Genomic DNA, 23,786 nt, shown 5'->3' with positions numbered 1-23,786 from the left:
CATCCATTGAAGAGCTCCTTTCCTCTACGAGCCAAGATCAATCACTGCCACAAATTGATCCTTACCTCTGATCCCCTGAGAACACCTATTGCTCATAATACAGGTTGAAGAGCTTGACTTGGCTGGTTGTTCCTAAATCAAACTTTTGTGTCATTTCAGCTTTAGTGCAGACTGCTTAGTCTAACAAATGCACGACTCCCGTTTATTTGCAACAGATCACCAGTGATGAAGAACCTACAACATCCCTAAAAGAATATGGGGTTTTTAAGTTGTGAATCTTTATTTAACTTCTAACTACTGTGTCTTTGCTTCCCCTTTCTGTAGGGTAAGTTTCTTTTCCCATGCAAGTACTCTTAGTCTAATTTTGTATATCTCAGACCACATATATCCAGTTTCTTGTCTTCTCAAATGTCTTCTTTCTAGATTTCAAATCCTCTTTGCTGCTTTAAGTGTTGGTGCTATCTTTCACAAAGCCCTCATGCCAGCACTCAATACTCCATGTTACAGCATCTGCAAAGGCAACAAGATCCAGCAGATCAAGAGGCAAGCACCACGATACGGTGTTAGTAAAACATTATCTTGCCCTTAAAATGCACCTTGCCCAGCTCTTTCAGTGCTCTTGGGAACAACCTTAAGTCTATTTTGTAGACTTAAAGGAAGATAGTTAATGCTTGTGATTCTGCTTTCATTTCTAGTAGTTGTGGGAATTACTTTATTGTTCATTTATGACAGTGATCCTTGCAGCCTGCCTCTTTTGGAGCACAGAAAGGTACACTGGGTACTGCAAGCTTTGCCATGCCTGTCCTGTAGCAGGACATCCAGCATTATTATTCAGCCTTCTGCTGTTACTATTTAAGTCCTACAGCAGCCAGAGATCTCTCACCAGTAACTTCAGTTTCCTCCACCCAACTGTGCGCATCTCCCAACCTCTACTTTGTTCTCCCTGCAGCCAGCTTTCCTGTTTACGTCGCTGGCCTCGCTTCCCTTGCAAAGCTGAAGGGCTTTGGAAACAGCACAAACAAACAAGCGCTTCCTCAAGCCGCAGGCAGTTGCGTGCCTCTCTTCCTACCACGGCCCTTTGCCCGGTCACAAGTGTCACTTGCAGTTAACAGCTTATATTTCCTGCGCTCTGGTTTAACAGGCAGATCTTTTAAATGCTAGAAGATACGGCGGTGTGAAGTGCCTGCTGAATGTATCACTGGCAAGAGTGATTTTGTTCACATACAGCAGAGAAGTCAATCAGGGGAGATCACCTCGGGGTCATCTTATATTCTCATTCTGACAGAGGAGCTGTTCAACATGCTGCAAATTCATGTTTTCATGCCAATTGCTTCCAAAAAGGTTAAGTTTTGGGTACATCTGCCGAGGGAAATGGAGTCCTTTGGCATATCTGAAGGTGACTGAAGCCTCCCACAGTCTTTCCTTTTAGCAGCAAAGATGGTGAAGGAGCTTCACATCCTGTTCCCATCAGGGTTTTTCATGCAAACAGTATAAACTGGGTGCTGCAATCTTAAATCTTCTGGGTTTATCAGGGAATACCGGAATATCAATGCCCCACACAAAACCAGAAGAACTACCAAACTTAGAAAATATCTAGTAACAGCTTATGCAAGTTTATTCATTTAATGGGCCACAACACTGCTTAAAACCATCAAAAATGACTACTGAAGAAAAGCAACATTATCTTCTTGCTGAAGATCTGCAGTAGGAAAGCATTCACCCTTAATGTTTGGGCAGACCTCCAGCTATCCTATACGTTGTCCACCTCCAGTAAACTAAGGTAGCATCTAGAATGGAGAAAGAAGATATACCAGATACATCCTGAATTTTAATCCCCCTAGCTTCCCACTTGTTTTTTTCCCTCTCAAGCTGTGTTACAACCACTCTATGCATGTTCAGCAGATGATAATGGAACCGCAATTTATCTCAATCCAAAATAAGTTGGGTTTTTTACTTTCCCTCCCCTTAAACTCAGATTTAACTCGGGTTTTAGTTCCTGTTTACCACGGACACAGTATCGACAGGAGGTGAACACTTATCTTTCAACGCCCCATCTACAAACTTGGGTTTTCTTTTTCCTTAAGGTGGTTTCAACCAGTTGCATTGTGAGTCTCTGACCTCCTTGCTTAGATTTACCTGCCTCTGCCACTATGTTCCACTGACATTTTGGAGCAAGAGAAACTACAGGGCTTTGGACTGAAGATGGGTCTCCGCTGCATTCGTGCAAAGGGAAGGCAGCTCCACGCCCAGCACTCCAGTGGGACGTTCTGGCTCCCAGACAAGAAAGCGGCGGAAGCGTGACGTGCCAAGACTGCAAGGCCTTGTTGTCAGCTAGAAATTAATATTCAGAGAAAACAGCAATGGCATTTTGGTGTGCTAAGGGGAAGAAATACGAACACATTCCTCCAAAGCAAGCTGAGCATGAGGTTTGCTAAACAATTCGCACCGTGATGGGAAATCACAAGTTGTCTGAACTTCACCTTCCCCCCCAAACACAACAAAACACAAACCAAAGCTGAACAACCAAAAAAAAATCCAGCTTTTCTGATCAAGTGCCATTGCCAGTATTAATCTGTGAGGTGGGACAAGGGGCAATTCAAAAGGTTATGCCTCCATCCACAGATGCCTTTGTATTAATGTTAGCATCATGATGAGGCAGGCGCCCACCCCATGTTTCCTCCACCATGGGGATAGCAGTAGAGGAGCCGCCAGGCAAACACTATGAAGATGCTGTGGAGATAGATGTAATCCTGTGCATGCTGTGGAAACCCAAGGTAGTACCACACAAAGGTTGAGTTACAAGCGTAACAGACCCAGCTTCAGCAGATTCAGTGATGGAGTTAGATGATGACAGCTCCATCTGAAACGGAAAGTCAAGGTGGAAAGACTCATCCCAATCCAGCGCTCTCCCTTGGAGATGCATGGATGATGCACACCATCAGTTTTGAGGTAGAAGGGAGAAACCACATCCTCACTTCAGCCTGTCCAGATGGGCTCAGGCTGTAATGAGTCTGCGGAGAACTTCAGAGCTGAGTTCCCCGCCACCACATGCATGCATGCACATTTTAGGAGGAATATGTTTAACTGCACATATATAATGTATGTATTTACAAACTGAGTTGGGATTAGCTATGTTAGTAGTGTAGTGGCTGAAAAGATTGCCTCCATCCCATTGTAACACAGCAATGCAAGGGCTGCATGTATGAAATGGGCATTCTTTGTTGACCAAGGGCCAATGATCACTTACTAATAAATTAGGTGGGAATCCATAGCCATCTCAGAAGCAGCTCTACACACAGCAGCACCCCTCTTCCAGAAGACCAAGTAACACTTGAACAGGAGACCTCCAGATGCACTTACAACTAAATAAATGAAGTTTAGCTGAAACAGTGCTTTGCCAAAACCAACACGAAGACAGTGACCTCTGGAATTTGGTACTACTCGCAGATGTCCTAAAGGATGCCATCAACTAAGTCATACAAAAGGTACTTTAACCCCTGGCAGTGATTCATTTAGACTTTCTTTTTTAGCAAAAAGCCTTATTACTAAGGGAGGGCTTCCCATTATTTGAAGGAAAATTCAGAAGAGAACAAGTAGATACTGATTTGTTAAAGAGACAGATAAACATGTACAGGAAATACTTCTATGAAGGTCCTGATCCTCTGAAGATTAATAACCTACAGTACTGGAGACAAAACCATGACACTGAGGAAATAAGCGAACTATAAAAACAGGAAGAAGTGGAAGTTTATTTTTTTTGTGTTATTTTGAGGGAATATTTGTTTTTCTGAAGCTTAAGATACCGGCAAAAGCCTCCATCTGCAGGTCACACTATTCTCTATACAAAAGCAGCTGCGCAGAGTTTCCTCATCCAGGTCCCAAGAGCTGTCAATCCGGGGAGGCCATCCTGTACATTATGGATTAGCTGCCTCCTAGCCAACATTGTTGTTCAGTTTTCGCCCCATTTAAAGTCACTGAAAGGGCTGTCACTGCATGGACAATGTTCCATAGGTGATACCAATAAATCAAGTTATTTTGCTGTCGCATTTCCCCTCACTGCTGCAGGATGAAGGTGCTCCCTGCAGATACACAGATATTGGTGTTATTTACTGTAATACTCAATATTAAGGTAGTGCTTGCTGGAAACAAATGGTTTTGCCACACATCAAAGCTATCAAGAAAAGCTGTTCTGGACTCTCCTGCTTTGGGTTTTGTTCAAATGAAAGTAAAACTACTACCACTGCCATGAGTTACTGTCCCCCTAAGGATGCAGCAGGCACACGTTGAGCAAACCACTGCTTCTGCAGAAACTTGGTGGTATGAGCATTTTTCGACCAATGCAAGTCACCAAAGCTGAAGAGATGCCACAGCTTTGCCCAGAGGCACTAACCTTTCCTTCCACCTCAGAAACGTCTCATGCTTGCTCATGGTGGCATCACAAGGAGCACTGGGCCTTGCAACACATCTTATAAGCTATTTTAAGTGAGTCAGGCTGAGACACAAAGCTACCAAGGGGTCTTCTTCTATTAAAGAAGGTGGGGAGAGTAGGGGACAGGGACACTCCATCCATTTGTCCTAACCCAGGAACCTTCTGAAGCAACTTCTCCAACTCTTTTCCTGCAAAAGCCTTCAAGAAATTTATATCATTCCCATCACAACCAATGCTATGCACATGAACTGAATGCCACCCTCAGAGCTGAATTCAGCTCACATCTGCCTGCAGAATTCCAAGAGCGTGGAAAGCCATCAGTACAGAAATTAAGTTTAATTTAACCTGAAACGAGGTTTAAATATTTATGCTTCTAATACGTTCTCGGCACTTCACTCTTTAGTACCATATATAGTTGAATTATTTTTGTCTACTGGAAGTGATCCCTTTGAACTAGGGCATTTATTGCTTCAGAAATTGTATTTCCACATTTAGTGAGCAGATGTTAGTTAACTACAGGGGGAGGAAGTGATCTGCACTAAAAGCAACCACCAAAAAGAACAAGCGCAATACTATCAACCCTGCTTTCCACCTGGATTTGAGCTCTACCACAACTGCAATGAAGACCTAGACACCATTTGTGTGCTTATTGCATGGAACATTTGTATGAATATACATAGTCTCAAATATGAAGCATTTGTTGTCTGACACAACTTACAAAGTCACATACTTTCTGGTTTTGTATGTATCAACTAGGATAGCAACTGATTATAACAGTATCATCAGTTAAACTGCTGTAAAAACCAAGAGAAGCAAGTATCCAACCCAGAAACAATTTAAAACCCCATTTCACACACATTATTCCTGTCTAGAGGAATGTTAATGCTGCTACAGTGGCACAGAGTGCAACAACATGCTCCCCAGTCATGAGGGATAAGCAAAGATCTATGCTCAAAAGCCCACCAGAGCTAGCTAGTGGGTACCTGCCTTATGCCAATTCCCATTCCCTTTTCCAAGTGATTACTTCCACTAAAATCCTGCTGAACTGCTGCACATCCAAGTAGACCAGGTGTTAATCTGTCCTCATTTTTGTTGTCTCCCACATACGTTAGTGTACCAGGGGTTTGTGTGACAAAGTGTTCTACACCACCTTGTAGCTCCTCATGTTAGCTGACAGCATCAGTAATTAAACTTGCATCAATTACAAGCAGATATTGGGATAATAATAACAAGCACAGACAGAGCCCTTGAGCACCAGCTTCTAGGAAATGGTTATCAAGAGTGTTGTTAAAGTTCACACTCTTTGGCTAATGAAGTGTTTGAGGCATTGGTGAGAAGCTGCACCCATATACTGTGCTTGACAACGCTCCCTGTGCTTTGCACCCTGAAATGTCACCCACAAATGTAATCTCAGACCTGAAATTGCACCCAGATATTCTGGCTTCACCCTTTTTTTTGCCCTAGATGGAGATGAAGGATGAGCTACCAAAAAACACACCCGGACAATACTTCCACAGAAATACCAGACTTTGACTCTGGCCACTAAGGCAGTTCATCAAGAGCCAGGTACCAAATACAACAGTCTGTGTTTCTCCTTGTTTGCCAATACCCAAAGACAGACTCTGAAAGTCCCTTTCTTCAACCAGCATGAAGTAACAAAAGAGCACAACAGAACGATGGGTGCCTGGTCCAAAGCAGCCTCCCAAGCTTTGGAAGTCCTAGTTACAGAACACGCTGCACACAGACAGCTGTAAACCAACTGATGTTCAAAGCATCATACATCTCTTCTTCTGGGGCATCTCATAGCTTTTTGGCTTTGCACAGCCAAAACAGGGAGTTTTGGCCCTACCCATTAAATCAAGGAGTGTCTGAGGTCCATGAGTACTTCAGCAAGTCAGATGTATGCCAATGAGATCAGAAACATAACAACAAAGGAAAACCAAGCAGCTTAGACGATTTCCATTGCAGACAGTGACTCCCCTGCCAACCAAGGTAGCACGAGGGAAGGCTGGGCTCTGGTGCCAGGGATCCCAGATGCCCATCATGCCTTTAATGACCAGCTGTTCCCAGTATGGAGGATGGTACGGGGACTATCCCAAAAATCCCGCTCCTGGCACTAGGGACTTCCTCATGACACTCTGCCAAGCAGGCAGTATTGTGAGCTCAAAGTGGCTCCTCACTTGCTTCCCTGAAATGCTGGTGTGAAATGGGCACTTACAGCACTTTTATAAGCCCAGCACTGCCTACACCATTTCCAAGTAACAGGTTTTATTAACTCTAACCTATTAAAAGCTGGCAGCACAATAACCCACATCCACTGGCTGCTGAAGGTGCCGCATCACATTTAGACTTGTAGGGCTAAAATTAAGCTTTTCCTCTGATATGCATTAATGCTTGCTCGGTACCCCAATGCTTGCTCAGGCAGGCCTTCTATTCACCTGGGGCAAGCATGCTCTTCAAGCTTCATTAGGTCATATCCCAGGATAATGAATGTAATAGTTCATTGAAACATCATGCCAACCTATGGTGTGCTCTGCATGTCTCTCATGCCTTGCGCAGTGGAAGTCCAAGGGTGGGAGAGTAGCTTGGGGTGGGGAGAAGGTTTAATTTTAGCCAAAAGGAAGAACATGTTCAGCACACTGCCTAGCTAAAGAAATACACCAAAAATCCACTCTGCCCCAATGCTGCTCCATGACACGGACACACTAATCTGTGCATGATCCGTAACACAGGGGAGCACTAAATGGCACAAAGGCTTCACAAAACCACAGCTACAGTCATATACAGCATAAGCCAAGAGTGCTGAGCTATACAACGTGGGGAGAAAGCCTACACAACCCTTGAAGCTACCATGCACATCTGCACTAAAGGAGCCCATTGTAAACCTCATCCTTAAGCTATCATAACCAAAGGCATAACAGAGGCTGCTGGCTGTGCCCAGGCAGAAGACTGTATGTATCATCAAGGTACCTCCTGATCATCGAACACATGGTGAGAGACCTCACTTGGAGTCCCATGTACAGTTCTGGTGTCCTCAACATAAAAAGGACATGGAACTGTTGGAACAAGTTCAGAGGAGGCCACGAGGATGATCAGGGGACTGGAGCACCTCCCATATGAAGACAGGCTGAGAAAGTTGGGACTGTTCAGCCTGGAGAAGGCTGCATGGAGACCTCAGAGCAGCCTTCCAGTATCTGAAGGGGGCCTATAGGGATGCTGGTGAGGGACTCTTCATTAGGGACTGTAGTGATAGGACAAGGGGTAACAGGTTCAAACTTAAACAGGGGAGGTTTACATTGGATATAAGGAAGAAATTCTTTACTGTAAGGGTGATGAGGCACTGGAATGGGTTGCCCAGGGAGGTTGTGAATGCTCCATCCCTGGCAGTGTTCAAGGCCAGGTTGGACAGAGCCTTGGGTGATATGGTTTAGTGTGAGGTGTCCCTGCCCATGGCAGGGGGGTTGGAACTGGATGATCTTAAGGTCCTTTCCAACCCTAACTATTCTATGATTCTGTGGTAAATACCTTCTCATATAAACAGGTTTCTTGGAAGCTTACACATCCCCATTCCAGGTTGTTGCATGTTTTTGTAAAAAAAAAAACACAAAGACCAATCTCAGAGAGGCTATTTCCACATCTGCCTGCACACATTTGATCACTGGGAAGACTGTAACCGTCTTCTGACCTTTAAACAAGGCACTCTTGACAAGTTAAGGCTATCCTGCAGAGGGAAGTTACCACATACAGAAGCAAACAGCTTCCTTAAGCACAAAAGAGATTACTGTATTCGGTATTTTAATTAGATCATGAATGACAAAGCCGCATTCCTGCAAAAAGAAAAAAAAAGTTCCTGCATTTAAGATGTTCCAAAATAAAACTAATATATACAGACTCAATTTTAGCCTTTTAGGTATTTCTTTCCCCATATTTCAAGCATGCAGTCTTCAGAAGAAGTTAAATACAACATAGCAAGAATATGCACAAGCTGTGAGCATGCACAACTCTTTCAACTTCTCTTACTCAACCAAAGAAACTCTTGGACAGCAGCATTCATGTTCTCTGCAAGGCAGCACCTTCCAACAGCCAGATTTTCCCCCTCTCCAGTCTTAAGTTTTTGCTGGGTTTTAAAAGTTTACCTTTGCTGTAAAGGGAATTTCTAGATCCCCTTTATGAATTATACAGCAAGAGGTGCCTGAGCCAGGTGCTCAGTCAGGCACATTCCTATTTGAGCCATCCAAGGAAAACCCTGCTTTGCTCTCTGCCATCTCACCAACCTAGATTGCCTGAGCTGCCATATGGGTTGGACCTTCCTACATCTTGTACTATGTAGAAAAGGATTTTAAGCTTCTCAAGTTTTTTTCTACCCAGAATCTGAAGCTGAAGATCCAATCAGCAACACATCCCAATGATTACTTCCTCTCATCAGTAAAGACTCATCATTTTCAAGTAGCTTGGAATACATGGCACAAAAGGAAAGTTTACGTATGGATTGATGAAAACCTCTCTGTGTTTTCTGTACTTGTTGCAGGACACCTTGGGCACAGCTTCAGGCACCGGACAGCTTTCTCCTAACACAACACCACTTCTGTAAAGAGCAGCACAGTTCCCTTCATCGTTTGCTTTGCACCACGGACTTCCACGCCGCGCGCCTTTCCTCGCCAACCACAGCCATCCGTCATGCTTCAGTCGCCTCTCCCTGGCTATTTACTTAAGGCTGGGTACGGCCAGGAATTCCTTCACGTAACACAATGTACAAACGTGCTTTTATACGGTGCGTTTCAAGGCTGGAAAGTGCTCTCAAGGAGTTTCCCTTTTCTGTCCCGAGGAGCTGGTTTTACTCAGAAGTTCACAGGGCAGAACTTTCTTGCTGACAAAAGTCACATACAAAAGTAGAGGGAAGAAGCTGAGCATTTATTCCTTCCACCTACAGAAATGATAGGTTTAAAGAGCTTTCCTTAATTAAAGAACTTGCAAAACCCAAAGCACCCCTCTCTCTTGGGCTATGTTGCACACAGGAGCTCACCATGACCTTGTGCTCCCCACCACTTCACAGAAGAGATTTGGGTTTTCCTCTGCATACATCACAGTAACTCAGCACTGCCAAGCAACTGCATACAACTGCTGTCATTGTACCTCTGGAGTCACTTGAAGCCACACTGGCATCACCCATGTGGACATGGAACTGTTGGAACAAGTCCAGAGGAGGCCACGAGGATGATAAGGGGACTGGAGCACCTCCTGTATGAAGACAGGCTGAGAAAGTTGGGGCTGTTCAGCCTGGAGAAGAGAAGGCTGCGTGGAGACCTCATAGCAGCCTTCCAGTATCTGAAGGGGGCCTACAAGGATGCTGGTGAGGGACTATTCATTAGGGACTGTAGTGATAGGACAAGGGGTAACAGGTTGAAACTTAAACAGGGAAGTTTAGATTGGATATAAGGAAGAAATTCTTTACTGTCAGGGTGGTGAGGCACTGGAATGGGTTGCCCAGGGAAGCTGTGAATGCTCCATCCCTGGCAATGTTCAAGGCCAGGTTGGACAGAGCCTTGGGTGATATGGTTTAGTGTGAGGTGTCCCTGCCCATGGCAGGGGGTTGGAACTGGATGATCTTAAGGTCCTTTCCAACCCTAACTGTTCTATGATTGTATGTGGGTGACACAAAGCGAGCAAGGCAATGAGTATGAACCTATGGCATGTGTGCTTGAACTAGAGGTTGGGGCTGAAGGTAAAAGCATATACCCTGCCATGCTGCTGGGGATCCGCACTCTGCCATTAATCCAGGAAGACACAATACTAGGCTTAACAGGCAAGAAAAAAGCCAGGTGCTCTGTACCTGGTAAGTAACATGCCCCTGAATGATAAGCCAAGGAAGATGCACAGCATCTGACACTGCAAGACTCTATCTGCACACATGAAGATGACTCACTTCTACTGGTCTGAGAAAAATACAGCTGCCACCTTCCCATGCCCCTTGTAGCAAGCGATGACCCAACAGGCCCAGGTTTACATCATGGCAACTTGTAAAACCACAAACCAGAACGAATCAATACAGAAAACATGAGTGCTATTTCTGCTGTCCATCACCAATTAACAAATTTCTCTGCCATCCCATTCTTCCCATCTGAAGAGACAATCTCTTCCAGACACAAGCACTCTCCCCACAACCACTAGCAGCAATTTCCATAGAATCACAGAATGGTTTGGAAGGGACCTCAAAGCTCATCTAGTTCCAACCCCTGCCATGGGCAGGGACACCTTCCACTAGACCAGGCTGCTAGATCCTTGAAAGTTCACTAAGTCCTTCATAGCATTAATAGCAGCAAACAACAAATCTTATATATTGTCCCCAACTGTTCCACAGACAGAGACAAGAGACCCAGAAGCCTCTCACAAAGCAGCTAGGTTTCCCTACTCTCGCTTACAGGGTAGGGGCTGCTTTACTGTTGGACAAACACAGCACTCGGTTGCTTTAAATGTCTGTATCAGGAGTAGGCAGGCAGGGCTCACCATGAGTGACCCAAAGTTGATGATCACCCAGAGAAGGTTCAACCAGGGATGCTCATTTCTAGTCCCACCTCTACCATGTGTACCCCAAGCGCAGAACCTTTTCCTTCTTAAAACACATACAGAGAAGTCCTGCTTGCATTTTCAGAAGGTACCAACTCAATGCAGAACCACAACCCGGTCTTGTGAAAAATGATTCCTCCTATTCCTGCAGCAAGAGAGGAAGCAGAAGGGGGAAACAGCCCAGCAACACTGAACTGGTTTTTCTTGACCAACGTCTGCACAAAAGGTACGAGTTGAAATCTCAACATGTAAGTGCTGGAACAAAGGACACATTTTCCTTTGTAGCATCTTACCCAAATCAACACACAAAGCTCAGATAAATCCATAATCCAAAGAGAACTGATAAGCAAAAGCACCTGATGGTTTTATTGTTGAAGTCACTGCAGAAGTTGGGAGTGCATTTTGTTCAATAGAGGCAAAACCAAAGCAGTAAGTGCTCTCCTGCTCACAGCTATTCCCCTTTCGTTTGGTTTCTTTAAGTCAGCACTGAGAAAGCAAATTAAGCTTCTGACTCTCAGCTCCTGTAATAGCATGAATTACACAGCACCCACTCCACAAGTTTATATATTTTCTTTTTAAAACATGAATGGGAAAGTGTACACAAACACCCTTCTTTCCTCATCCCTTCCTTCCCATAAGGAGGAGTGTTTGTTTTTTCTATTCGACCTTATGAAAGCTTGGGGAAGCTATTCCACCAATACTCTGATAAAGGTAGCCCACACTTCCTTAGAGATACAGTAAAGGGAAGGAGGAAAAAAAACCCACCCAAACACCCCACCAGCAACAAAGCTGCCAGAAATACTTGTTTTAATGACTTTTGTACAGAATGGTGAATTATAGCAACAAATGAACCCGTTTACAATTCACCCAGCGCTTTCCTGAGCAAGGAAATATAGAAGTACATGGCTGCAGAGGCAGTTAAGCACTGCAGAATTTCAGTGCTCCATAGCCAAACCCTCACATCCCAGATAAAAATGCCACAGATGGGGCTTTCAATTTATAGATCTCTATGATCACCGTTCCTAAAATAATCCATGCGGCTGTTAACTTTAGGAACAGGGTTTTTTGTTGCTTATGGAGGTTTGGGGTGAAGTGGGGGGGAGCCTTTTCTGCATGCTGTGGAAATGGATTTCAGGGATCTAGTTTAAAGGCGTGCATGCGGAACCAAGCCGAATGAGTGGCTGGTGCCAGGCTTCATTAAGCCATAATTCTCTTCATTCATAGGCTGTGATATCGAAGGGCTTCTTAACTGCTTACTGTGGAATGATGGGCATGGCCAAGGTCAACAGGCACATCAACTGCCAGCTCCACACCCAAAAAGTGGGAGACCCCAGTTAGATCCTAGCCTCTGGGTGCACCAACATTTGTGGGGCCTAATAATAAAACTGGAAGAGAAGCAAGGGGATTTCTAATGGGCAAACACAGGAGAAAAGTTGGTTGAAAACAACCTGTACTGCAAGCACACATACATTGTCAAGCCTAGCATCATGCCAGATGACCATGGCAACCCCAGGACCAACGAACTCTTCTGGAGTTCAATCCAAGGTATCAGAATAAGCCTATTTCTGCCTCCCCTTTACCTGCTGTCTGTTAATCATTTCTACACATACCATATACATATGAGCACAACTTTTAGGTGGGGGAAGATCCACTCCCCACGCACACATCAAGTTGAATGGATAATATCACCCACCCTCCTTCTGCCTCTGCTCATCCGCACAGCTCTGCATTTGGAAGGCTTTTAATCAAAACCGGTCACTTATTCAGATGAACTGACCTGGGAAGATTTGTGACTCCTGGGAAAGGGTTTTTAATAGCTGATAAAGGCACTGATGAACAGCTCAAACAAAAAGTTGCTATTTATCAGACAACTTGTTTTAGGAACTCCTGTAAAAAGGCACATCACTGACCTGATAAGATCTTCCAGGCCAGTGGAGTTTATGTATACATAGGCATAGGGGAAATGGTTTATTTGGGCTTTAAGGTTCTTCCTGTAGGATGCAGTGTTTATAAAGGGTATTTCTAGAACTTCCTGACTGCATTTGTGAGACTGTGCTCTCCATATGCCTCCCGCTCCCCCCCAGGAGCCTGTCTGTCCACAATATTTATACCCAGTGCCTTAGAAGTACAGAAGCTGTAGCTGCTTCATGAGAAGTCCTGCGGGTCAGCAGGACTGAGCTCCAAGTGACTGAGGCAGACAAGATACAGGAAAACTACAGTTGTTCTTGATGTGCTTTCTCCTAGAAAAACCTGCAAATTACCCTTGTCTATATAACGTAATACATAACACTGTATGGGGTTTTAACCACATCTTTAAAATGCATTGAATTCCCTTTCTCCCCCCCGCTCCTGTAACTCCCCCTTTTCTATTTGCTGTTTTTAAGCAATCTGGCCAACTCTCCACATTTCACTTCCTTCAGACAACAAGCAGAAGCTCGTCTCCAGCATCGCTGAATAACTTCCCAGCCATTCAGCATTTGGGCTCTCCTGCAGTATTACAATACAAATGCTAAGTACTTGCAGAGAAATAAAACAGGAAATTTTTCTCTTAAGCAGCTCTAGTGGTTTAATTGTACTGCAGCCTTTTATTCTTGGGTTTGAAGACTGAAAACAAGCTCTGCAGTAAGTTTTTCTTCTAGTTCAACTGAACATCAGATGCCCTTTGAAAAACACAAGATCATTCAAACAATGTAAGGATTGGAAGTACTATTCTACTAAACTCTATACCATTTCCTAACCTTTCGCTCTTTACAGCCACCACCAAACTGCATACATCCAGCAACAACATGTAAGGCAATGATGGGCCGCAACCAGCTTAACACCTCCTATGCCAAGTTTCAGTCGAGGATGAACTATGTTGGCAGTGCTATAAATCTCCAGCGATAAAGTTTTCACTGTGATTTCATCAGCATTTAAAGAAAAAAGCTCAAGTGTGCTCTGCTGAAGTATCTGTGGCTTTTCTGTAATGTACACACACACTGTAAATACACGGAGTGTAACAAGCTCTGAAATACAGGGATTCCACTGCTGTCTACCAGGGGGTGGCTGTACCTGGTTCTTCGTCCCCACTGAGGCATGGGGGGTTTTAAGAGAAGGAAATAAAAGTAATTAAAATAAATCAGTTCTAAGGAATCAGGCAGCTTGGGATTTAGGAAATGTGATCAAATAAAGCAGCTGCACTACCAAAACTGTAGGGAAGATGTTAAAGGCAGGTCTAGCCCCCACCTCCAGCAACATGCTCTCTCATGCAGCTGTTCAATGGCCAATCTGGCAGCAGAGGAGGGTGGATTTCCCAGCTTGCCAGCAAAGGCAAAATTAGGCACTCATCTCCCCACTGTGCCACTGGACTTCTGTCCTCACACTCCCACCCATACAATAGAGATGAACAACAGAGATGCCAAGGTGCAAGTGTTACAGGAATCACGCAGCTGGACAAGAACTAAGTTAAACAGCTGAAAACCCCTTTGAGTGTGCCTTGAATTAGCCAGGGTGATACTTTCAGATCCCTACATAATTTTTAAGAACCTGACTGTTTGTAAATAACCCACAACCCCAGAGCCAGGAGCCCTGCAGCAGGAGCTGAGTCTACTTGCCAGCAATGCTGATGCCTTCTAGCAGCTCTTCAGAGCATCCCTTTGATTTCCAGAAAACAACCAAAAAAAAGCAGCTTTCCAGTGCTAACACCTGGATACTGTTCTCAGCCCTCAGAGACAATATAAAGACCCCAAGAACAACCATTCTGGTGGTATCCTCCTGGCACGCCAGCCCAGAGGCAGGGTGATGGGCTGCAAGGGAAGAAGGATGCCCCTAACAAGCTGCCCAAGCTGCTGCACACTGGAGGGACACAAGCCCAGCTATTCACACTCCCCCTTCCCTTGTTTCATCCCAGCTTGAGACAAAGCACACGCTTCCCCTATGTGCTTCAACTTGAAGCATTAGTAACCTTATATCAGCTTGGGGGCATACCTTTCCACTTGTAAAACCACGTAAACAGCCAGCTTGCCTCCCAAGCACTTAAAAATCCAGGCAGGAGTGTTTGGACATGTCAGCGGAAGAAATGCAGTGAGCAGAGGTAAGCTGAATTCTCAGCTTTCAGCAAGAACAAGCACTTGATGGAAGGGGAATGAGCACAATGGGTTATCTTTTTGGGCTGCATCTCCCCCATCACAGGGACCTGCTCAAGGTGCTATGGGTGAGGAGTCATTCTGGCTGCAGAAAAATGAGTGTGGCTCATATCAAAATGAAAGAACAGCCCACCAAGATCCAGATATACACAAGGAGAGTTTCTTTGACCTCACGTCCCCCCTGAAAAATGCTTTCCACCACCAGCATGTGAATTTTCATTTCCCACCACCAGTATGTGAATTAATAAATAAAAAAGCATTAAGTCTAGAGACTTAGGGAAAAGAAAGAATAATTACCCAGATGTGCTTTAGCTCAGATGGTAATTGCTGCTAGTGGCATCAGCTAATCCTAAACACAGGCTTAATTCCTATAAAACCACATCATTTAAGAACTGTTGTCTTTCCGCAGGCAAGGGGAGGACCGGGAAGGAGCTGGTAGGTGAAACCATGGTGCTGCACCAGGCTCTGTTTAGGGAAGAAGTTTTGTGATTTCCCACAGCGTTTTGAAACTCTGACTGCTGTGCAAACACCTTCAGTGGATTTCAGCTATCGCAAAGGAAACTAACCCTGTTCCAAACTACTCAATGAACAGGCAAGCAATGCTGAACACTTCAATGTACAGCCCAGGGAGCGAAGCTGCCTGTTCTTCAGACCCACTTTTAACTAGGCAAAAAAGAAGTAATGGGACTATCCAAACAGGATGTACGTATAATGCAATTAAAGAAAATAATCTAAACGTTTCCAGACGTCCTTGGGACTTGAGTGCATATGCAGAACATGCTCCTGTCCTTGCATGGCAGCGCAGGTCCTTACAAGCAGAGAGACAAGCTCCCCATACACTACATCAAAAGACACTATCAGGTTTTACAACACGTCTCCCAGCGCCATTGATGCGAGACGCAAAGAGCAGCAGCAGAGGTGTAACAGCGCCCAACTCAACTCTGCAATTGAACGAGGGGAGGGAAGTGGTTGCTCTCAATAAGACATACAGAATTCTGTTCCTAGAGAAAGATGCACACGGGGCACAAATCCCAGTGTTACTTTGGAAAGGCCAAACAAAAATATCATAGAACAGTTTGGGTTGGAAGGGACCTTAAAGCTCATCCAGTTCCAACCCCCTGCCACAGGCAGGGTCAACTTCCACTAGACCAGGTTGCTCCAAGCCCCATCCAGCATGGCCTCATCCATTTACCTGTTTAGTCAGTACACTGAAGATGCTATTTTTGGCTTGCATTTTGCCTAGTTTCTGTAGCACGCTGGATAAAAAGCACTAGCCAGCAAGGAACGAGCTCCACTACAACAGCAGTATTCAGACTATGCAGTATTCAATCTTTCTCTTTGCTAGGCACCACCGTCTAAGTCCAAGAACTTTGTGGAGGTGGACAGCTCTGCAACCTCACTTTTGAAAGCACCACAGATGAAAAAGCCAAGTTCTTTGTCAGAAAGCCCTGTAACCCCTCCTCCCCATGCCTGCCAGTACGAAGCTTCCTTCCTAGCTGGAAGAGCCATCAGAATTCGGGCTCAGTTGATAGACTCAAGATCTCTTCTCTGATTACAACACACGTAGGAGTTGAGAACAAAGGGGAGGGGAAGAAACTAAAAACAACCCAAAACATTGTGAAGTGCGAGCTGCAAGCAAAGAAAGTCAAAGAAAGTTATTCAAAGAGCTTAAGAACAAGCAAACCAGAGACAAAAATAGTAATTTGGGTTAAATCTCACTTAGACCTACTGCAACAGGTAGGACCTGCCAGCTGTTGGCAGAAAGGGCTTTAACAGCCTTGAAAGCGTACTTTGTAATAGTGTTTTTGATAAAACACAGCTTACTTTTAAGGTGAAGCATGAAGCAGTGTTTTGCTCCAATGGCTACACCAGGTGTGTGTTATGGGAGAACACCTAGGGAAATGAACATGCTAGAGAAAAAACATGGGCAGCAGGGTTTGGCTTGCAACAGGAGCAGGCAGCAATGGCAGAAGTTCTGCTTCCAGACAAGAGCAACACATGAAGGAATAAACTAAGAAAAAAAAAACCAAACCAACAAACCCCCACGAGTACAGGGGAAAGGAAACGAAAGAACACAAACCAAGAAGTGAAATGGAGAAAGCGGGCAGGAAAGTGCAGAAACCCAGCGGAAGGAACAGCCCCTCATCATTTCTGCATGGAGAGTTTCTCTCAACCTCAGCCCAAGGCAAAGAAGAGCCTCCTGCACTGAAGAGCTGGCTGGTGGGTGCGATGGGTATGGGGAAAGCGAGGGAGGAATCACCAGGGACTGTGCGAGAGGAGGTACAGCAATGAGGCTTAACTAAGACATCCTCCTGGACCTAAAGCAGGTGATCTTCCTCTGCCCACCCAACATCTGGTCAGCATCAAGCTGGTGTAGAAAGAGAGGTGAGGAGCATCACCACGATATTTGCAGGTGGTCACACAGATACAATAAAACCCCCAAAACCACTGCACCAGCAGGCAGAAGCAGTGTGTGGGCATTGCTTTGTTATTTCTGCTGCATTAGCAGGGCTTGTCCCCTCTCCCTGGTTCTGTCTGCAACACATCACCCTCGACTTACTGAGTAGAGGGGATCCACAACCAGCCAGACTTGCCATGTGAGGAAACAAAGAATGAGATCCTATACAGGCAAACCCAACCTTGCTCTGAAAGGCTGCTGCAAAACCAAAGGTGAGGGTTAGGCGCAAAGGGAAGGCATCAAACAGGCGGCTGGTGCAGCCCTGCTATGTTTTTCCTGCAGCTTCAGAGGCTCAGGTTTTCAGTACTGAGCAAGCAGCAGAAAAATAAATGACTAAAGGAAATTTGACAAGGAAAGGGGGTGGACGTGGGCAGAGAAAAGGGAAGGAAGGAAAAGAAAACTCACCAGATCTTCACAGAAAATCAATAGGTAAGAAAAGAAACAACAAAAAAAGCAGCATTAGAAACCATCAGCTGAGTTTATCCACAGCCAAAGTGGGAAGAAAGGGTCAGTGTAAGGCAGGTGCTGGGAGATGCTGCGCTGCTCTATGTGCTGCAGGAGAGGACATCTCCTACCAGTGCTGGGATTCATGTGACAACAGCTTCTCACTTGCTTCTGGTAGTCCACAGAAACAGGGACCGCTGTGGCTCTCATCTGCTGTCAATCAACTCCACAGTCTATTTGTGCCTTTTTTTAGTCCACCGACCTTTTTCGTTTTCTTTCCTTTTACATTTCTGCACTGATTCAGGAGTGCAAGTCCTTCAAAAAGCAAAAGCTCCACTTAGCAAACAGGACAGGTATCAAAAATGCAGCCTCCAGAGCTGTACTTTTAGTTCTACTGACCTCCGTGCCCGCTCTACTCCTGCACATCTCCTGTGAGCAGGATTACCTTCTACTGGTATTAAAGAAAGGAAAAAATAATAAATGGAAAATGAAACAAAACACATTTTTCAATGAATCTGCTGTAGGGAACAGTTCTTACGGCCAAAGCTTGTCCTTATAGTGCAGAAAGCAAGAGATGCACCTTTGCCAATGAGCCACAAGATCTCAACTTCTGCTGGCATTCAACATGCTGGACCAACACACAACATCACTTGTGTCAGGATGTGGCCAACTGCCCGCACCCTTTCGGTATTCAAACTTCCTGAGCATGTCTCTCCCAGGTTTAATACCTCTGGAGGATCATTTATCCTTATTCTGCTGGAGGGAAGGAAATTGGATTTATCGATTCCTCAAGCATGCCAGAGTGTGTAAGAAAGCAAAAGGAGTAATTGGAACCAAGAGTTGTGTCTCATTTCCGAACTATTTCCAGCCTGGTCCAGAAGAAGAAGGACAATTACCATCATCTTCCTGCAGTCTGCTGGCTGACAGGAAGCAATTTTGTGGTTTAAATCCAGCCATCAGTAAACCAAGTCCACATTAAGAGCAAGCCCAACTGCACAACATACCTTTGTTTGCAGCCTCAGGATTTCATTACATGGGTGGATAAAGCCCACCTTTTAAGCCACACTGGAGGGTGATCCCACTGCTGGTGTGGCATCTGTGCTACACTGGAACACTGCCCCACCATAGCTGTCCCACCACTCTTCTTGCTGAGGGCAGCCTCACCGAAAAACCTCATTTTCTCACCCAAAGGCAGGTTGTTTGGTTTCTCCTCTTCAGTACAAGCTAGGGGTTATCCCAGGGCTCTGTGGCCAGAGGATGGATTGAGACAAGTCCAGCTCCCTCATGCTTGTGGCACCCTCTTCACACAGGTCACCCCATCCAGTTGGCCAAACGCCTTTTCTATAGGTCTTCCACCTTCCTTTCCAAGGCATTCCCAAGACAGAAGTAGAAAGGGTAAATCCCTTCTTTTTTCCTCCCTCCTTCACCAAACAGAGCTATTACTCCCTCATAAACAGCAACTTCTCCCAGCAACTGAACAAAGCAGCTACTTACATGCTGTATTTTAGACAGCCATGTTTTCAGGCCAAGAAATAAACAGTTATATTTTGGCAATCCTTCATTTCCTGTCCTATTTGTGAGCAATAATGTCATGACACAGTGTGTCCTATGCCTTCCTCCCCAGCTTAAGCTTGCAGCAAAAAAAATGTAGCTGGATGAGCCACTTATGACACCTACAGAAAAATCATCAGCATTGGGCAAAAGTGTGGTGAAAATGATGGAAAAGGAAAAAAAGGAATTTTTTTTTCAGTGTAAAGGGCAAACTGCAATGCCTTGGTATTCAGAGCAAGTATTGCTGCTCCCTGCTCAGTGATGGAGAGAAGAGGGATTTGGGAACCAGCAAATGGACAAACAAGAGTGAGTCAAGTTGAATTTTCTTTCCCTGGACTGGGAAAAACACATCCCCCTGAAGCATCAGTGTAATCTCGCATCCCATTTTGCTGTCCTGGACAACACTACAGCAACCGCTTCCACTGCACAAGGCACATCCCGCTTCACCAAGCCTGTTAAAGCCTCCAGGGGACCGTTCCCACTTGCAAGCACTTGGCACACACACTTGGGGCTCGCTGGAATAAATCAAGCCAAGCGATGGGGACCCTGCGGGGCCGCAGCCGCTGCCTGGCTCGGGCAGGGCATCGCGGCTCCATCCCCAGCCGCGAAAGGCTGCGGACCAACACTTCCTCGTTCTCTGACCTTTTCCATTTAATTACTTCCTGTGACTTTCTTGGAACCGTGCATCGGAACGAGCAGGCGGCAGCCTCCGGGCATAACCAAATCGTTTTAAGGGTTCGGCTCCATCCTCCTACTTACAAATGGAAAGTCGCCAGCAGCCCACCCGGGAGCTGCAGAAGAGGTCACGGATGGTGATGGGCAGCTGCCCCTCTCCTGGGTACAGGCAGCGCTGCCCAAAACTCTCCCACCACTTACACTCAGCACCACAGCTTCATGCCTCCGATTTATTACAGGGCGGCCCCATTTCCGCCCCCCCCCCCCCAGCCCTGCAACGTGCAAAGGAGAAGCACAGCGGAGATGGTGGGGGGGAGGAGGGAAGCAGAAATAAAGGCTGAGATGCAGAAAGAGGTGCTCACTTTGCAATGACAAATTGACCTCTAAGTATCGATCTGAAATGGTGCAGTCATGAAGGGACCAATGAGTTTCCAGCATCCTGAGCCCTATTTTTTTCCCCTCCTTGGTTTTATAAATTGTGTCAAAACTCAAAAATCCGACAGAGTTGTTCTCAAATTAAAACAAAAATAAAGCCAAAAAAGGAAGGGGGTGACCCTCATCGTTTACTTGAAGAGGGTTATTTTAAAATGCATCCTAACAGTGGTCCTTTTTTTTTGTGATCTGGCTGTTAACATTTGCTCACAGTGCACTCAGTGAAACAAGAATAGCTATGCAAATTAAAGCCAGATATCTAGGGCAAATAGCACGGTATACTACCATTGTTCTGACAGCTTGAGAAAACTTATCAGGAGAGCCTGTCCTTATTTCTTTTAACACCATATATATTGGATATAAAAAAAAATCAAATCACTTCACCCACTGCCGAAATGAAAAACAACCCATGAGTCACCGGCTTCAGCGACGCTATCAATCAATGCAAGGCTGGAAGCAAAGAGCTTATGGAGGAAACCATGGCTTACCTAAAACACCTCACCATGCCCTGCAAGGAGAAGGCCTGGACTAAACTGCAACCAGTCCAACCGCAGCCTCTGAAACAGCTGCTTGGGACGTGCACAGAGTAAGGGCCACAGTGTGTCATTTACCCTGAATGCCAACACATCCGTACGCCAAGAAAACAGCCAACGCTGGTCTGGGAAGCGGGGTGGGTACCATCTCCCTGTGGCCACAAGCACTCCCCATCTCCCAGGGACCAAAGCACAACAGTGCTGGATTGACTGGTGACTCCCAATAGAGGCAGCATGACCCAAGAGCCTCCCTCCCTAGCCCAGCACATGAAACCCACCCATCAAAGCCTCGCTGGGCATGGCAGCACAGTGGCACGTGGAGGAAGGATTCACTCCAAAACAAATTGCAGCCTACAATTAAGTTAGGAAAAAACCCAACCAACCCAACCATCAGAGCCAAGCGCTCACTGTTTTACACCAACACTCACCTCCACACCAAGCCCTGCAGGAAAACATGCTCAGAGCAAGAGCCTCCTGCAAGATGAAGCTTGGCAAGCACCATCTTTCATCCACTCAATCAGGTTCAGTTTGCCTCTATATTCTCAAACCCAGAGGGAGGGATACATCTCTCCTCCTCTTGTCCAATCTCAGAAATGAAACCCAAAACACTAACCAAGAACCGGTGGGGTTTTATTGGAAACAAGTTGGCTGTACTTTCCCAGCCTGCTGGAATCATGGCAATCCACGAGAGAGAAAGTCAACTTTTCCTCTCTTTTTTGGGAAGAACCATCCCAACTTCAAAATAACCACAATTTCAGAAGCTACACATAAACACGTATTTACAGTCTCTTCATTAAGAAGTGCCAAAAACAATTCCTCTTCACACACGTGTCGCAGGCAGAAGCCATTTCCTTCGCCACTCGCGCTCCTCCAGTGAACCCCCTCAAAACAAGGCTGACATTACAAAGGTATAAGCGCAGCACACGCCACCAATTATGGCATTTTATTTTCTTTTTAGGGCTCCAAAACCGAGCCGAAAAGTTGCACAATTCCGACACCGCTTTATAAGCCCTGAGAGAAGTCATTTTAAAGCGTGGTACATCCTATGGCGCTTGGCACGAAACCAGCCCTGCACGCAAGTGACTCATTTTTCTCGACTGTCAAAACGCAGAAAGAGATAGCCAGGAACAACACTTGGGCCCGGCACGGTTTGTTAAAAGCCTTTCCTGGAATTTCGCCGTTAATTGCCTTCTGAAGTTGTATTTTGGGGGAAGGAAAAATTGTCCAAAGGGAAAAGAGCACCGTCAGGCATTTTGAAACCCTCGGCACGGCCTCTCCGAGGGTTTATCCGTGGGGAGGCTATGGGAGCGTTGCCGAGCAAGGGGGTGCCGGTGCGGGAGCTGCGTGCAGAGGGCACCCGCAGCCCCCCGAGGCGCGGGGGTACGGGGGGAGGTGGTGGTGAATGGGGAGGCCGCCGGTGACCGGGTTTATGAATGCGGCGTCATGTGACGGCGGCGGCGGCCGCCCTCCTATTCACAAAACGGCGGCGGCCGGGGCGGGGACCCGCGACGTCCCGTGTGTGTCCCCCTCAACGCCCCGATCCACCCCCCCCCCCAAAGCCCCGGCGCTGCGGGGAAAGCGGAGCGCACCGCACCGCCGCCGTCCCCCTCTGGGCCCCCCCTCCACCACCACCACCATCACCATCACCAACCCCCGCTTCCGCCGCAGGCCGCCGCCGGCTGCCCCGAGTCCCGCACCGGGGCGGGCGCGGTGCCGGTGCGGGGTGCCCGGGGTGCGCCCCACAGTCCCCGCTCCGTCCGGGGGTTTTTTATGAATGAAAAGGCGGTATGCAAATGAGCGCGGCCCGGGAGGGGGGGGGGAGCGCGAAATGGCGGATGCACGGGCGGGCAGCGCGCACACGTACGCGCGTGTCCGTGTCCCTCTGTCCGCCCGCGGTCGGTGTGTCTGTGGAGGGGAAAGAGGGGGTGAAGGACCCGCACCGGGGCAACAAAGGGCGAGCCCCCCCCACACCCCGCGCCCTCCCAGCCCCGGCCCCGCTCACTCGTCAGGGTAGGCTTCCTCGGTCATCTTCTCCCCGTCTAGGCTCATCCCTCGCCGCGGGCGGCCGGGCTGCGCCTCCGCATCTTCCCGAGCTTCACATGGCGGGGGAGGCCGCGCCGCGGCGAGCCGGGGCTGGCGGCCGCGCCGGGCCCGACGGCGCGGGAGCGCGGGCGGCGGCAGAGGGGGGGGAAAGGGGTGGGAAGGGAAAGGAGGGGGGGCTACGGCCGCTCTCGTCGCCGGGCGGCGGCGGGCGGAGGAGGAGGAGGAGGAGGCGGCGAGGCGGCGGTCAGCGAGCCGCGGGGGCGCGGCGGGGCGCGGCGGCGGCGGCGGCGGCGCGGGGTCCGGGCCCGGGGGAGCGGCGCAGCGCCCGGGGGCAGGCGGCGGCGCCGGGCCAGCCCCATGGCCGCGCTCACGCCATGGCGAGGAGCCGCGGGTGGCGGCGGAGCGGGGAGGGAGCGGCCGAGCCCCGGCAGGAAGCGGCGGCGCTGCCGAGCGGCCGCGGCCGCCGGGAGCGGGCAGGGCAGCGCCGGACCCAGGCGGGAGGGAGGGAAGGAAGGAGGGAGGGAGGGAGCCGC

The 23,786-nt window shown here is 47.2% G+C and overlaps 1 protein-coding gene across 1 annotated transcript in view; it reads right to left on the bottom strand.

Moving 5' to 3' along the window:
* SPRED2 (sprouty related EVH1 domain containing 2) overlaps positions 1 to 23,357 on the bottom strand; it is a 67,405-nt gene extending 44,048 nt beyond the window's left edge. The window contains exon 1 of the mRNA XM_034060899.1: positions 23,213 to 23,357. Within this exon, the coding sequence (XP_033916790.1) occupies positions 23,213 to 23,259 (47 nt within the window). The 5' untranslated portion in view covers positions 23,260 to 23,357. The remainder of the gene's footprint in view (positions 1 to 23,212) is intronic.
* Between the last annotated feature and the right edge of the window lie 429 nt (positions 23,358 to 23,786).

The sequence above is a fragment of the Melopsittacus undulatus genome, chromosome 3 (assembly GCF_012275295.1).
Source record: "Melopsittacus undulatus isolate bMelUnd1 chromosome 3, bMelUnd1.mat.Z, whole genome shotgun sequence".
Lineage (NCBI taxonomy): Eukaryota > Metazoa > Chordata > Aves > Psittaciformes > Psittaculidae > Melopsittacus > Melopsittacus undulatus.
Note: the sequence above shows the minus strand (reverse complement) of the source record. Positions and strands in the feature narration are given on the sequence as shown.